At 37.2% G+C, this 17663-nt stretch overlaps 1 protein-coding gene across 1 annotated transcript in view; it reads right to left on the reverse strand.

Annotated features, from left to right (window-relative positions):
- Positions 1-17663, reverse strand: part of CNTN6 (contactin 6) — a 320429-nt gene that overhangs the window by 78443 nt on the left and 224323 nt on the right. The window contains exons 8-11 of the mRNA NM_001191459.2: positions 12207-12391; positions 5865-6001; positions 4134-4263; positions 1889-2039 (exon numbers count right to left, since the gene is read on the reverse strand). Coding sequence (NP_001178388.1) covers positions 1889-2039; positions 4134-4263; positions 5865-6001; positions 12207-12391 — 603 coding nt within the window. The remainder of the gene's footprint in view (positions 1-1888; positions 2040-4133; positions 4264-5864; positions 6002-12206; positions 12392-17663) is intronic.

A 17663-nucleotide genomic window follows, 5' to 3' on the forward strand; every position in this document is an offset into this window, starting at 1 on the left:
ATAACAGTGGGAGCATTCTACACAATCATTATTATTACACTGCTTATTTGCTTGTTTTAACCAAAGAGGAGAGTGAAAAAGTTGGCTTAAAGCTCAACGTTCAGAAAACGAAGATCATGGCATCTGGTCCCATCATTTCATGGGAAATAGATGGGGAAACGGTGGAAACAGTGTCAGACTTTATTTTGGGGGTCTCCAAAATCATTGCAGAAGGTGACTGCAGCCATGAAATTAAAAGATGCTTATTCCTTGGAAGGAAAGTTATGACCAACCTAGACAGCATATTACAAAGCAGAAACATTACTTTGCCAACAAAGGTCCATCTAGTCAAGGCTATGGTTTTTCCAGTGGTCATGTATGGATGTGAGAGTTGGACTGTGAAGAAAGCTGAGTGCCGAAGAATTAAATCTTTTGAACTGTGGTGTTGGAGAAGACTCTTGAGAGTCCCTTGGACTGCAAGGAGAGCCAACCAGTCCATCCTAAAGGAGATCAGTCCTGGGTATTCATTGGAAGGACTGATGCTGAAGCTGAAACTCCAATACTTTGGCCACCTCATGCAAAGAGTTGACTCATTGGAAAAAACCCTGATGCTGGGAGGGATTTGGGGCAGGAGGAGAAGGGGACGACAGAGGATGAGATGGCTGGATGGCATCACCGACTCAATGGACATGAGTTTGAGTGAACTCCAGGAGTTGGTGATGGACAGGGAGGCCTGGCGTGCTGCAATTCATAGGTTCGCAAAAAGTCAGATACAACTGAGCGACTGAACTGAACTGAACCTACTTTTCTCTCTTCCTGACCAAAAATGCAGTCTGAGATCAGAAATGACAAAACGGTGTCCCTTTAACCAACCCATGGATGTTTTTTCTGGCCCAGAAGTTTCAATGCCAAAATTTAGATTTCTAGCTTTTTCTGAAATGTTAAAAGTTCTACCCATAAAACAACATTTGACTGAATTCAGATTTGTGACTATACCTTTTAGGCGTAGAACTCACTCTCCACTCCTTCACAGGCTTTTGAGATTGACAGATTGCCATTTTTTGTCACGACCATTGAGCTGTCTTTTCTTTTACCTGGCGTATCTTGTTATTTACGTTACCTGCCCGGTATGTATATGAGTTTGTGGCACATATGATGCTGAAGAAGTTCCCATGAAACCATTTTCATACCATCAGCACCATGGCAATTAGCAATTCATAGCAGCACCATATTGTGTATCTGACCACATAGAAACACATGTGGGTCCTTAAATTTGAGTTGGAACTTTAGTCAAATCAACTCTGAATATACAAGGTTCTATAGCACAATAGAATGAAATGTGTTACAAGTAGAGAAAAACACCTGTTTTGTGCTGTCAAAACTCTCCCAGAGAACTTGCCAGTGCTAATCTGGGATTTCTCAATCACATCCATAATAGGAGGAAACCTCTCTTCTTTCTCTACGGGAAACTCTCTACATTTTTTTTCATGTGGTGAATTCATTTTGTCATGGAGTGAACACCTGTGTGACTACTTAAAAACCACAACACCAGGTGTGTGAGTATGAATGTCTCTCTCCTTTGTGTAATGCTCTTCTCACTGATTTCTCAGCAGGCTGGGTCAGGAAAAAAGCTTCAAACTGAATATAGAAAAAGGTCTTAAAGGATTTCTTAAAATATATCTATTACAAGCACATGCGCTGAAAATATTACAGTCAAATTATACAAACAGTTCATAGCCTTGTAAATTCCTTTTGTTTATACCATCATGTGAAAATGTTCAGATCTCCAGTACACAGTTGCAAGCTTACTGTAAGAGAGAGAATTTCAGAAAACCTAGTAAACCCTAAAATCTGGTAGATATTATATTACAAAATATTTAAAATATTGAAACAAAGGAGATTTGTTTACCTTTTGCTTTGTCTCAGGCTCTCTATTCCTCTTTTCCAGGAAATAGTGGCCCTGGGGAAAGCATTTGGTTTGCATTCGATCACAATATCCCCACCAACTTGAACAACTGAATACTTTTTAAGGGGATTTTTGGAGAAATCAGGAGCTGAGGCTAAAAACAAAATCACAGAATTATTCAATTACTCATCTAATCAATATGTTGTAACCGAAGAACTGATGCAGTATCCTAGATAGAATCTAATATCTATAAAATAAAAACCCTTTTTGAAGCTACTTCGCTCAAGGTGTTTTGGAGCTAATTGTAGACTTGGCATTTTAGAGTCACTGTTTCCATTTGTAAAAGGAAGATGGCAATAGATATTACCTCAGTCAGTTAGTCTGGGTCTTGAACGAGGTAGCATTCAGTAAAGAAGGTTAAGTACCAACTGGCACAGATTATTTGCTCAGTAAATGTAGATTATTTTTGTTTTGGTAATGGTCATTGAGATAAAAAGCAAGCTAGAGTTAGGGAGGAAGCAAGTTACAAAAGGTCACATTTTCATTGTATTTATAATAAAGAAGGTGAAGATGGTTTCACGAGAGAGAGCGCACACAATGAAATACCTTTTAAATAAATCAAAAGCAGTATATTATTATTTCAGATTTCCTTAGGCATACCATTAACTGGAAAAATGGAAATAGTTTGCCTTCAGTTGAAGCAGGCAAGCTTAGTAGAAACTTTAACAACAACGACAGAGAAAAAAAAAAAAAAACTGTCGGTTTCAACTCTGTCCTCACTAGATAAATCTTGAACAAATACCAGTTCATAAGGGTAATAAATAATTAGACTGCCTGGGGATGCATCCAAGTCTTCCTAGCTGCCTGCCTGTGGGAACCTACGTGTCCAGTTCTCATTCCTGGCATAAAGTCTATATGAATTTCTTTCAGATATGCCATGTTGTCTTATATGGCTTCTCTGCCCTTCCACTGACCTATACATGCTTTTTATTCTGAAACATGTTTAAAGAGAAAGTCTTCAATTTAGGTTATATTCAGCTGATAGCACCTACTCAATTCTTGACTGTAATAATCACGATATTTTAAAATTTAGTGCTTTTTTTCCCCTCTGTAGAACTATAGGTTCTATAAAGATCACTTTGATATTGACAGTTCTGTTTTCAGGGTTTAATACACAATAAATATTCAATAAATGATGATTTAATGAAGAAACAAATGAATCAATGTCCATCACCCACAGACTTATGAAACTTTGCTGTTTTACTTGATTCTTCCTCTCATCTCCTGTGTTTATACTGTTAAGGAAATCTCAGGATGAAAGACATCACTGAGTCATTTATGGTGACAACTCCACCAGCTGACTGTCCCAGAATATCATCCTCAAACCTTCCCTTGAAGTCTGGGTGGTCACGTGACAGGGTTCTAGCTAATTACATAAAAGGAGTTTGATGTAAGGACCCAGGGAAATTTTGCTTTTCTAATGATAGGGGCTGTCCCCTCTCTCTTCTTTGGGTTTCAGTATGGACTTGATTTCTGTAGCTACAGCACTCATCCTGGATCCAGGAGGCTACAACCATGAGGAAAAAGTTTAAAGATCATCAAGTCACATTGCTCTTGCTCAGCTACCCACCCACCTCCCAATCCCCCACGAAGTTCTTGTGCATGTGTGTGTGCTAAGTCGCTTCAGTCATATCCGACCCTTTGGGACCCCATGGACTGTAGCCTGCCAGGCTTCTCTGTCTATGGGATTCTCCAGGCAAGAATACTGGAGGGGGTTGCCATGCCCTCCCCTAGGGGCTCCTCCTGACCCTTGGATTGAACCCACATTGGCAGAGAGATTCTTTAACACTAAGCCACCTAGAGAGGCTAAAGTTCTTGTTGAAATAAAATACATCCTTGTTTAAGTCTGTAAATTGAGGTTTTCTTTTCTTATTTGTAGCTGAAAACATTTCTAATAGATGCTTTTTGAATTGTATTCAAAATCTCATGCTGGGATCAACTTTGGGGGAGCCACCTCTGGTTTGGTTTCACCCAATAGTGGGTTCCTCCAAGCCCTGATGTGTTACCACATCACCCAAAGCCGAGTAATAATTCTCACTTTGTATATTTTAGAAGCTAATTTAGATATTTCTCATTATTTCAAGAAAAAGCAATTTCTAATTTACAGAAAAATTGGATTCATATTACATATAATCATAGCTTGCTAAAATGTCAGTTTGAATTTTTTGGCTATAAATGAATGACTTACCTAATACTCTCAATTCTGCATTTGCATAAATTATCTGATATTTGTTTTCTGCAGCACACTGGTAGATACCAGAATCTGACACATTCAGCATAGTTATGATGAGTGTCCCATTTTCTATTTGAATTCTTTCCTAATAAAAGAAAAGTCACATAAAGATGCTAGTGCGTTAATGTAAGCATGCTCTTAACATTTGTGCATATCTATGAGCTGTTGGGGTATGAGACCTGTTGCTTATGAAAATGAAATTAATATACTTCAAGATTCCGGGCAGTCTTCTGGACTTTAAAAAACAATGGAAATGTTCTTAACATAATTTTAGTGGTTAGTTTATTTTATGTTACCTCATTTCTTTAAAAATCGGCATTGTTCTGCATAGAAGGTATGAGATGGTTGGATGGGATCACTGACTCAATGGACATGAATTTGAGTAAACTCTGGGAGTTGGTGATGGACAGGGAGGCCTGGCGTGCTGCAGTCCATGGAATCTCAAAGAGTCAGACACAACTGAGCAACTTAACTAACTACCTTTCTGTTATGTGGTATATAAAATAATTTGGAATACTCTACCATTTCAGTTTTTTCAGAAAACATAGTCGAGAATAGTGTTAGACATGGATAGAGTGACTAGCAAATTTCCATGGTTTTCCATCATAAAGTCTAAAAAAATTAAAATATGATGACTCAATAATTTTCTAATTGAGTAAGTAACTTTAAGGAGCTAAATTCTTTTCTGCAGTGTACTATAAAGTATGCTTAAACATACTTAAACATACAAAGTCTGTTGCAGAGTCCAATTTTGGGTACAATTTTGAGTGTATTGAATACAATAGTTTAATAAGGTAAATATAACTTTAAATATTTCATGGTACCTATCACCATCCTCTAAAGATAGTAAAAGTAGGCTGGAGGACACAGGGAATGTTGTTTGCAAAAGGGATGAATGGATTAAATTCCAATAAAGCTGAAACAAAGAACAGCCTTCTATTCAGGTTCTAAACAACAGATGTTCTTTGTGTCTCTAACTGAGCCTGTAAGTGCAAGTAGAGTGGTGAGCTGACACAATTATTAGGATAATTTGACGGGAAAAATAAACTTGTCTCATTTTCTATATATTGTAAAGTGTGCTTTAATTTGAAAAATGTGGATAACTGCCTCAGTTTTCCACTTTTCTAGGTTTAGAGACAGCTATTAGCTTTCATAAAAACCAAGTTTCTGGATGATGACTGAGAGCTTGGGTTCTGAAATCAGGAAGATTATGTTTAGAATACCAATGCTAACACTTACTAGCTGCTTTGTGACCTTGGACAAATAGACTTTAGCCCTCTGAAACAATTTTTTTTCACTATACAAATAATAATCTTATCTTTCCCGTAAAATTGTCATGAAGACGCCATTAGATAATGTATGGAAAATATTTAACACAGGGCCTGGCTCATATGAGAGTTCAGTGAATGTTGTTGATGATAATGATATCATCTGAATATGGATCAATCACTGACTAAGAGCAACTTTGTACAAGTTGTGTTTTCTACCCATAAATTTCTCATTTGAATAATAGGAATAATTTTAATAGTCACTTTGAGTTTAAGTATTAAATAAATTAGGATATGTAAAGATTATACTACATTTCCTGGCACCTACTAAACATTCCAGAAACATACATTGTTGCTCTTAGTGATAAAATTTCCCTAGCAGAGTAGGTGGAAGTTTAACATCACCGTAGCTACTTACGTCCAGATTGAGGCGTTCACCATTCTTTAACCAGGTATACCAAGGGTCTGGCTTTCCACTGGCTTTGCATTCCCAAAATAAGCTGTCGTAGATAGACAAGTATGTATCTTGGATTTTTTGTTCCCATTCTGGAGGGGCTGTTTCAAAAAGAGGCAAGAGCAACTATTTAGCAAATTTGTTAGCCAAAACATTATGCTGCATTTCAAGGACTATAGAAATCAGAAGGACTGCACTCATGATTTCAGGGAGGGAAAATGCAGGACCCCCAAAGCGGGACAATAGAAACTCTGTTGTAAATATCAGTGGACCTTTTGCATAAGATTGATATTTGCCATCTATCACTTTGCTGCTCATGTATAACAATTTTGGAGCTGTGGGAACAAGGCGAAAGGATAATTCTGTATTAGATATTAGTATATAGGTCAAGTTAGAAAACGTATATCAAATCTGAACTCTCTGTGGGCAAAAGGCCATTAAGTATATTTAGATTGAACTAACCAAAATAATTGTATCTATATCCAATATAATAACAATTCAATAGTCTGAAGCATAAATCAGATATCAGCCTCATCACATTTTAGTAGGTTTTAAGCAAGTTTTCCCCTGTGTATAAGTCTTGACAGGGAATGATAACTTTTAGAGTTGTATGCAGGTTAAGCATATAACTTTAATTCTAGGCATGAGTTTTCCAAACGTTATTTTCTAATCTGAGAAAGTTCAACATAGTTCTGAAGCAAAAAGCAACTGATATAATTGATGTTGAAATGCTATTTAAATATAAGGTAGTATTATCCTTACTAACATTCATGGAAACAGATGTGTATAAAATAAATTTTTTGAAATTATGATTTCTTCTATAATGATGATAGAAAACTCTCTGAATTTGCCATTTAATCCCTCTCCTTTGTTTAGGTCTCTCCTAGATAAGTTGGAGTGGATGAGCTTCCTGTATAATTGCACTTAATTCTCCCTACAAATTTTATAGAGGGTTTTTTGTATAGGTGTTAGGTAACCTTATCAAGAAATTGCTGTTCAGTTGCTTGATTTTGTCTATCTCTTGGAGACTCCATGGACTACAGCACTCCACACTTCCCTGTCCTTTGCTAGCTCCCAGAGTTCACTCAAATTCATGTCCATTGAGTTGGTGATGCTATCTACTCATCTCATCCTCTGATGCCTTCTTCTCCTTCTGACTTCAGTCTTTCCCAGCTTACAATGAGACATAGTTAGAAAATAGAGAAGCCTGATTTTGTACACAGAAAGTAGTCACATGTTTGTGTTTGGGAGTGCTGGCCAAGGGTAAGTTCTCAGGAAAAGGGAGAATCAACAGGAAAGGAGAGAGTCAATGCAAGAATGAGTTATTGAGTTGACCACCAAGTGGAGCTAGTGGTAAAGAACCTGCCTACCAATACAGGAGACATGAGATGTGGGTTCCATCCCTGGGTTGGGAAGATTCCCTGGAGGAGGGCATGGCAACCCACTCCAGTATTCTTGCCTGGAGAATTCCATGGACAGAGGAGCCTGGTGGGCTAGGGTCCATAGGTTCACAAAGAGTCAGACACAACTGAGCACGCAGAGATGATTGTTACCCATCTTCTGTGCATGTATAAGGAATCTCTATAACTGCCTGGCCAGGAAAGAAAGAGGAAACATTTATTCATTGGCTCTAGTCCATAGTCATTCAAGGGCAGTTCAGGTATTAACTGGAGAAGGCAATGGCACCCCACTCCAGTACTCTTGCCTAGAAAATCCCACAGACGGAGGAGCCTGGTAGGCTGTAGTCCATGGGGTTGTGAAGAGTCGGACACGACTGAAAGACTTCACTTTCACTTTTCACTTTCACGCACTGGAGAAGGATATGGCAACCCACTCCAGTGTTCTTGCCTGGAGAATCCCAGGGACCGCGGAGCCTGATGGGCTGCCGTCTATGGGGTCGCACAGAGTCAGGCATGACTGATGTAACTTAGCAGCAGCAGCAGCAGGTATTAACTGTTAGAACGTTCAGGTTGTGTGTGCTTAAATTTTGAGTAGGTTCTAGAAGGGGCCAAAGAAAACTGGAGCAGGAAACAAAATGGCCTGTTGTGCCACCGGAGATAAGAGTCTGTCAGGCTACACCTGCAAAATACAGTGGCAGAGGAGGTCACTGCAGCACTGGTTGGAGCAAGTGGTACTGAGAGTCTTTGAAATGATGTACAAGTATATCTGACTTTCAAGGTTTCTCCGCTGTAATCTTGCACTAAAAGAGAAGTTCCTTCGGGGAGCTAGTCAAGGAAAACAAGAAATCATGATGTCCCACTGTGGTGAAAAGTAAGCCAAGATGAACTCCTGTGGAAATCAGGGGAACCTCCAGTTACAGAACACGCTTTTTACAACCTTGAGGGATAATGGATGACACCCCTTAGAAGAACTGAATGTATTGATTAAATGGAATCATGTTTCTACTTAATATTTTAAAATTTTATAGTTTGTAGATACTTGTTTAGAAATTGCCCTATTATACATTTGATCTGGGAGAAAAAATGAACACACACATAAAATCCACATAGCTTACAGGAGTTTCAGATATATATATATATGGTTTGTTGCTTAGTGCAATAGCTATAACTTTAAGCTTTATTTATTTTTTTAATGTGTACATTTTTAGGATTCCAAAGAATAAACTTTTAAGTCTTCAACTACATGTAGGTCCAACTAAGTCAGAACTACCTGAAAAAAAAAAAAAACTTAGTATTTCAAGTCTACCATATAGGCTTGGGTATTGTTACTTATTTCACCCTCTCAATGGTCGTGTAAATCACTTAACTCCTCTGAATATGCTCCATTATTTATAATGATAGTAATGCTTTATAAACATATTTTGGAGGTTGTGTATTTGTGCTCAATCACTCAATCACGTCCAACTCTTTGTGACCCCATGGACTCTAGCCTGACAAGCTACTCCATCCATGGAATTTTCCAGGCAAGAATACTAGAGTGGGTTGCCAGAGGAGGACCCAATATAAATGGATAGAATTCTGAAGCTTAACTTAAGCATAGCAACATAATGGACTGAGAGTCTTGAAATTTTCGGGTATTTTTCGATTCTCAAGAAATTGAATCAATTCTCTTCTCCTTTGAAAATACGTGTGCTATGTTGCTTCAATTATGTCTGATTCTTTGCAGGCTTCTCTGTTGATGGGATTCTCCAGGCCAGAATATTGGAGTGGGATGCCATGCCCTCCTCCAGGAGATCTTCCCTGCTCAGAGTTTGAACCTGGGTCTCTTATCTCTCCTGCATTGGCAGGCAGATTCGTTTCCACTAGCACCACCTAGGAAGCCCTTTGGGAGCATATTGAAAACTAAATAGGTGAACAAGAAGCATTATTTTGTCTTATTGACCAATTACCCATTATTCACCCTCAGAGACCATTTGTACTTCCTAAATGGCTAGTTTGATTGTGATAATAGGCTATGTGGGGCTGCCCTGGTAACTCAGTTGTAAAGAATCTGCCTGCAGTGCAGGAGACCCTGGTTCAATTCCTGAGTTGGGAAGATCCACTGGAGAAGGAATCCACTCCAGTATTCTTGGGCCTCCCTCATGGCTCAGCTGGTAAAGAATCCACCTGCAATGTGGGAGACCTGGGTTTGATCCCTGGTTTGGGAAGATCCCCTGGAGAAGGGAATGGCTACCCACTCCAGTATTCTGGCCTGGAGAATTCCATGGACTGTATAGTCCATGGAGTAGCAAAGAGTTTGATACGACGGAATGACTTTCACTTTCACTTCCATACGTCTTGTGAATAGACTTAGATGACCAGGTTGAAGAGCTATGGTAGACTGGGCAGAATCTCATTTCAGAAGATTGTTCAAGGTTCTAATCTCAGATCTAGCAAACATTATTTGAGATCTTCTTCAATTCATCAAAGGTTAATTACCTATAATATCACTGAAAATTATTTCTACACTTTATTTCTATAAAAATTATGTGAATATTTGTAAAATCTTCTATGTAAGCTAGCAGTCGCTTTATTAATGTGAGAGAAAGTACTTTATTATTGATTTCCAGTTTATAGAGACCTCAGTTTTATGGTTAAGTTTTTTATCTATATATTTGTCCGTTTAGTAGAAAAATGACATACCTATTAGCCAAAGCTGGTGTAATATTGTGCTGCTCCTAAAAAAACTCCCAGTTACATCCTCACAATTTTATTTACAAAAGAATGCCAGAGTCCAGAGACTTTGGATTAAAAAATAGGAGCTATCAAAAGAATGTGTGTATAAACTCAATTGACGGCTTCTGAAGTGGCTCAGTGGTAAAGAATCTGTGGGCCAATGAAGGAAATGCAAGAGAGAAGGGTTCGATCCCTGGATCAGGAAGACCCTGTGAGAAGGAAATGCCATCCACTCCAGTATTCTTCCTGGAGAATTCCATGGACAGAAGAGCCAGGCAGGCTACTGTCCATGGATTACAAAGAGTTGGACATGACTGCGTGACTGAGAACACATGTATAAACTTAATTAGCATACCTTCTAGGTAATTACCATACCTTAGACCTTTTAGTTATTGAAATATATGGTTTTTTTCCAATTACTTTATTATTGATTATAAATGTGTCACATAGAAACATGTCACACAGAAAATGACTTTTGGCCATGTATAAATACAGTTTTTAAAGTCCTCTAGTATAGAGGACATGGAACAACAGACTGGTTCCAAATAAGAAAAGGAGTACGTCAAGGCTGTATATTGTCACCCTGTTTATTTAAACTTATATGCAGAGTACATCATGAGAAATGCTGGGCTGGAAGAAGCACAAGCTGGAATCAAGATTGCCTGGGGAAATATCAATAACCTCAGATATGCAGATGATACCACCCTTATGGAAGAAAGTAAAGAGGAACTAAAAAGCCTCTTGATGAAAGTGAAAGTGGAGAGTGAAAAAGTTGGCTTAAAGCTCAACATTCAGAAAACTAAGATCAAGGCATGTGGTCCCATCACTTCATGGGAAATGGATGGAGAAACAGTGGAAACAGTGTCAGACTTTATTTTTTGGGGTTCCAAAATCACTGCAAATGGTGACTGCATCCATAAAATTAAAAAACACTTACTCATTGGAAGGAAAGTTATGACCAACCTAGATAGCATATTGAAAAGCAAAGACATTACTTTGCCAACAAAAGGTCCATCTAGTCAAGGCTATGGTTTTCCCAGTGGTCATGTATGGATGTGAGAGTTGGACTGTGAAGAAGGCTGAGTGCTGAAGAATTGATGCTTTTGAACTGTTGTGTTGGAGAAGACTCTTGAGAGTCCCTTGGACTGCGAGGAGATCCAACCAGTCCATCCTAAAGGAGATCAGTCCTGGGTGTTCTCTGGAAGGAATGATGCTAAAGCTGAAACTCCAGTACTTTGGCCACCTCATATGAAGAGTTGACTCATTGGAAAAGACTCTGATGCTGGGAGGGATTGGGGGCAGGAGGAGAAGGGGACGACAGAGGATGAGATGGCTGGATGGCATCACTGACTCGATGGACGTGAGTCTGAGTGAACTCCGGGAGTTGGTGATGGACAGGGAGGCCTGGCGTGCTGCGCTTCATGGGGTCGCAAAGAGTCGGACACGACTGAGCGACTGAACTGAACTGAACTGAGTACAGAGGTGTTAAATATAGCTAAGTTAAGAGTATTTTAAAAGCCGCAAACATTTTGACAATCCTGAGGTATATTTTATGGTTTATTTGATGTCAAAAAAAAAGTGAACTTCATGCAAGTGTGTATTTTGGCCTAGAGGAAAGAAGGCACAAGGACAAACATTAGAAAATATATGTTTTTATCATCTCTCTTAAGTCCATGAAAGATTCTGATAACTGAGACAAATATATTTTTAAATGAAGTAATGAGTTTATTTTTCTCTTATCTACATATCTGTAGACAATCTTGGGAAACATAAACAAGTACTGAAAACTACTGTAAGTATTATACTTCTCCTGTCATTTTCTTCTTTTTAATTTCTGCTTGGGATTATCATTAAGATTGTCACAGGCTGCTGCTGAACATATTAAGGGAAATATATTGAATTCCATTTTACTTTGTGTTATAAACTTCTATGGCTTTTAACACGACACTGCTCATATTTCAAAGGAAACTTTGATAAACAATAACATGCATAGACTGTGCTGAAATTAAAGCCATATTTTAAAAATGGTCATTCCCATCGGCTAATCATTGAATTAAGCATCCTTACCTGGAAATGTGTCTTCTCTATTTCTCCTATGACACTTGCCCACAACATGCTAAACACTTTCACTATTCACTATGAAGGATATCACCAAATATTCCATATACTTTTTGAAATTCTATTAGCTCACCATAGAAAATGAGTTGACCCTTTGCAAGGTTTCTTCCTCGAAGGTTACTTGCAATACACTCATAGAAGCCTTCATCTTCCTGTTGAAAGTTCGGGATTTCAAGGATAGCTTGGGATTTGCTGTATTTGACTTTCCCCGGCAATGGGCTTCCATCCAACCTCCTCCAACTAATATCAGGGATGGGACTAAACAGTTACACCTCATTAGAATAGAAGATGGTTTAGTCTTTATGACAGCAGGATAAAATAAGAATTCCTTAAGCTTAACTCTCAAGGAAAAATATCAGTCAATCTACTACCTGTGACTAGTTTTCAGATTATGCAGTCATTCGCCATACACTCATCCAGCAATTTTAATAGTTTATTAAGTGCTTGCCATGAGCAAGTCACAGTAGTAAGATCAGGGAATAAATTGATGACTAAACATGTTTTCCCTCCTCATGTTGCTCACAGACTAGTGGGGAAAACAGACAATAAACACAATATAAAAATCAGATTTGTAAATTGCAATAACTGAAACAAAGGAAAGAGCATGCAGAGATAGTAACAGGATTGTATCAATTTAAATATGAAGGTCTGGAAATTCTGTGAGGATGTAACATTTAAGAGGAGGCAATTTCTTTTTGTATTTACAGATTCTAAGGCAAAAACTCAGATTCCTTTATAGCTAAATTGGTACTAATACATAGTTGAAGACATTCATGACTGGTGAGCTAGATTATCAAGAGATCAGTACTATATAACAGACCCAAATGAACTGGGGTATAGGATCTGCTATCCTCAAAAGAATGTATTATTTATACATTTTTTTAATGACATAAAAAAATCTTTGCATTGTACTTTGTCTCTTTTCAGAAAGAATGTGTAAACAATTCCTTTATTATAGGAATTTAGCTTAATATCTTATATGTAATATATTTCATCTGATTACCTTTTTAAGCAGCAAAAAAAATACATTTTATAATATATGAATCTAAGTGTCAAACAATAGAGATGAATTTAGAAATTCATGGTTAAGAAGGCCTTACTTGTACAGATATAATAGAATGCAATGCAAATGTAGGCTATAAATAAAGTTCTAACCAGAAAATATTCCCTAATAAACTAATCATTTGAAAAATCAACCCCAATCTATTAGCACTAACATCTTCCTTTCTTATTTTCAAGTAATTTTTCATTCTTTTATAGATTTTCAAGTGGTTAAATAATTTCTGGTCTAAATGTTTTCAGCTTAATAATAGTAAAAATCATTTTGCAAAACCAAATTATAAACTTTGTAGAAGATGCAGGACTTTTTCCAAGTCCACAAAAATAATGCAGGAGAACCACCAATCATATACAAAGTGGTTGACAAATAAAGATCTATAGAATCTGAGCCGTAACAACCACAGATAATTGGTGTTGATTCAGTAGAGGCTTCAAATAAAGCAACAAAATTGTGGAAGCCTCAAGAATTTTTCATTGGCCAACAATGAGGATCCTGATGTGCAAATCAAAGATATACACTGTGTAGAAAGTCATAAATGTGATCACACATATTTCACAGAAAGAATATTCACCAATCAATGTTTGATTTGTCTATTTTTCTCAGAATTAGCATACAGTGACAAATACAACTTGAATTTTAATTAAATACAAAAATAATAATTTTAATAAGTTTTGTTTTTGTCCTTTGAAAAAGCCTTGACACTATAACTTTAGGTTGATATTTTAGTAAAACAGCATATTCCTGCCAACAAGTAACCTCAGGTAGCTAGTTTTCTTATTCACTCATTTTATTAAACACAGAGCTACAAGTTCTAAATAATTATTCTAAAACAAAGTTCTAAAAGAAAGTTTATTCACTGATAAAGAACTTCACCAAGTCTGAGGCAGTGTTATCCAATTTTCAAAAATACATACAGTGCATATGTGAACATGAAAATTTAGTATCTACAGGTGGTGAGGATATAAATGCCTTTTATTTTCCTTTTTCTGCTTATCTCAATTTTTCCATTATTTTTCTACAGTAAGGATGTATGACCCTTATAATAGAAAAATTCTAAGAAAATGTATTTACAAAGAGAAAAATAAATAGAGGCTCTGATATTTATCTGAATCCATGATTCTTTATCTTTTTATGATAGTGTATCTCTGAGGTTTATGAAAAATACATGCAAAACATTCAACTAAAAAAGGTTTTAACCTAAAACATTAAGAAAAAAAAATCAGTAAAGGCTGAATATTTTCCCATTGTTATATCATGTTCTTTATTTTAACTGTGAAGATAGGAGTCAATTTTTAACCTATTTATCTAAATCTCTGAACCAGTAATTGAACAGTATACTTTAATTACAATACCAACAGTAAGGGACCTTTAAATACTTCTCAGTATGGTACTTCTATATAGCCATTAGACAGACATAAAAATGATATTCTGTGAAAGTGGCATGTAAGACCAAAAACTGAGCAGTATAATCCTTGTGAAAAATCATGACTGTGAAATATATTTTAAGAACAATGCTTTATAGGGTCAGAACTATACTAGAAGGCAAAAAAATGTAAAGCAGACATGAGACTGAAGAGATATTTAAGCTTCTCACTTAAAGAACATCCTCTAGATAGATGCTTGTTTTTCTTACCTCAGTTATGTTTAGAGTGATACACCTTGCCTAATAAACCACTCAACTATGGAGAAAGTTGTAAGTTTCAGTGTACTGGTTTCTAACATAAGAGTTTCCAATTTTGAAGAAGGATTTAAGAATTAGACTCCTGTATTCTCAGTCTGCATTGGACATGTGTTTGTTTTTGTGTGTGCATTTTAATTTTCTTTGGGAAACCCAGTGCATCCTATCTTTAGTCCATCTGATTTGAATTGGATGGACTGCACCTCTGGGGACTTCCCAGGTGGCTCAGTGGTAATGAGTCTGCCTGTCAATGCAGGAGACATGTTAAGTTTTTTTATCCCTTAACATTCAATGTTAAGTTTTTTTATCCCTGGATTGGGAAGATCCCCTAGAACAGGAAATGGCAACCCACCCCAGTATTCTTGGCTAGAAAATTCTATCAACAGAGGAGCATGACAGGTTGTACAGTCTATGAGACTGCAAAGAGTCAGACACAGCTAAGCATGCATACGTGCACATCTGGATGCAAGAGTGAGCACAAAACTCAGGTCTTACCATTAGAAACTGGTGTATTGTGGCCACCATTGTGGGTCAACTATGGTAACTAAGACATCACAATCAGAAACAAGTAGATCAATTCTGGGACTGCCTTTGAAAGAGCTATTAAAAACAGGATCTTTTGTCGCTAGGTTTTCTCAGATGTTGGATGTATACTTGGCACTTCTAGGCAACAATTTCCAACAAAATGGAGACACTGTGTTTGAAAACCAAAGCTAACATAAAGAAAGGTAACTTGGAATTCTTCACATGCCTATATTAAAGCGTGTCAATGCCAAAAAAGAAACCTCAAATATATCTGTTAAACAATAGTCATTTTTTTGCCTTATGCCTGTTTGCGTAGTTTTCCTGCTACTTTCATTTTTAAAAAGACTTGAGAAATGGGCTGAATGCCTGGGTTAAAAAGCTGTTAAGATATTTTCTATCTGTGTGATTGAATTGTATGACATGGTATTAGCAGATTTCTTTAGGATATTATATATATTTTTTAAATTTTATTTTATTTTTAAACTTTACAGTATTGTATTAGTTTTGCCAAATATCGAAATGAATTCGCCACAGGTATACCTGTGTTCCCCATCCTGAACCCTCCTCCCTCCTCCCTCCCCATACCCTCCCTCTGGGTCGTCCCAGTGCACCAGCCCCAAGCATCCAGTATCGTGCATCTAACCTGAACTGGCAACTTGTTTCATACATGATATTATACCTGTTTCAATGCCATTCTCTCAAATCTCCCCACCCTCTTCAGAGCAACTAAACTATCAAAAATAGTCACTAAAACATTTGTTTTTTTTTAATTGAGTCTTATCAAGTGCATTTTATGGCTGCATTTCTTGTAAATTTCTAATGGCAGAAAAATCAAATTTTATATGATTTTGCAGATACTAATTCAATGTTAAGTTTTTTTTTTTCAGATTTGTTATGTCACTACAAAATATGAATGTCAGGAGCCTCCTGATTACTACTGATCATGTGAGCTGTAGTGTCAGGGAGAATAACTGTAAAGCATAGATTACATAAAAATGCACGTTTGTTTTAATGAAAAGTTCCCATTTAGTCTGGGCATGTCTTATGAAGACAGTAAATGATGTAAATGTTGCAGATTTTAAAAGAACGAATCATGTGACAGTGGTGACTTATGTTTTATTGGTACAAAATAAGGATTATAGTCGGGGAGACAGCATGTCTCTGAGAAACTGTTCCAAAGAGGTAGGCGGAAAGATCAGTATATATGTGATTTTGGTGAAGGGAGAGTATGTTCAGTAAAGCACATACTTTTTGCAAAAGGCTTTTGCTAGTCATGAGGAGCAGTCATCATCATGATGAATTTTAGGGCTTTTCTAGATATCAGAGGATATAAGAATTGGGCTCATAAAATCAGCTCCTGAAATTTTCTAACTATCTGAAGACCTGTTCTGCCAGTTTTTCCCAGAGCACAGGTTACCTCGTTTCTGCTCTCTGCCCTGAACTCCTTTCAGGGGATGTTGAAAGTCAGTAGCTACAGCAACACATTATTTAATCCTTATAGAGGCAGATGGCAAGTGCCAAAGGCAAGTGCCAATTAGTAGTTAACAATTAATTGCTTTATATTTCACACCCTCTCTCTTTTCTGAAGCCATCCCAAGTGGACGGTGTGTGGGAAGAACTAAAGTCAACAAAAGATGAAATTATATTAGTAGTGAGTTCAATTTCAAATGTAAGCTAAATTTTCCAAGATACACCATTCTATGTAAGCAATGAAATACTAATACTGGTACTACTGTTAATAGCAAAGCTATTAGAATACTATATAGAGAGTACAGAGCAGAGTGTAATTCTTAAACTTACCAGCTATATTGTATTGTACATTTATAACATAAATTTTCTCATTTATTAGAATAGGGCTTGCTGTCCTAGTCACTCAGTCACGTCCAACTCTTTGCAACCCCATGGACTGTAGCCTGCCAGACTCCTATACACATGGGGATTCTCTAGGCCAGAATACTGGAGTGGGTTGCCATGCCCTCTTTCAGGGGATCTTCCCAACCCAGGGATCAAACCCAGATCTCCCTCACTGCAGGCAGATTCTTTACTGTCTGAGCCACCAGGGAAGCCCAAGAATACAGGGTGGGTAGCCTATCCCTTCTCCAGTATATCTTCTCAACGCAGGAATTTAACCAGGGTCTCCTGCTTTGCAGGCAGAATCTTTACCTGCTGAGCTACTCAGGAAGCCGAGAATAGGGCTTAATACTAGTATATACTTCACAGGATTATAGTGAAGATTAAATGGTATTAATATAATACATTTCACACAT

This window comes from Bos taurus, chromosome 22 (genome assembly GCF_002263795.3).
Source record: "Bos taurus isolate L1 Dominette 01449 registration number 42190680 breed Hereford chromosome 22, ARS-UCD2.0, whole genome shotgun sequence".
NCBI lineage: Eukaryota > Metazoa > Chordata > Mammalia > Artiodactyla > Bovidae > Bos > Bos taurus.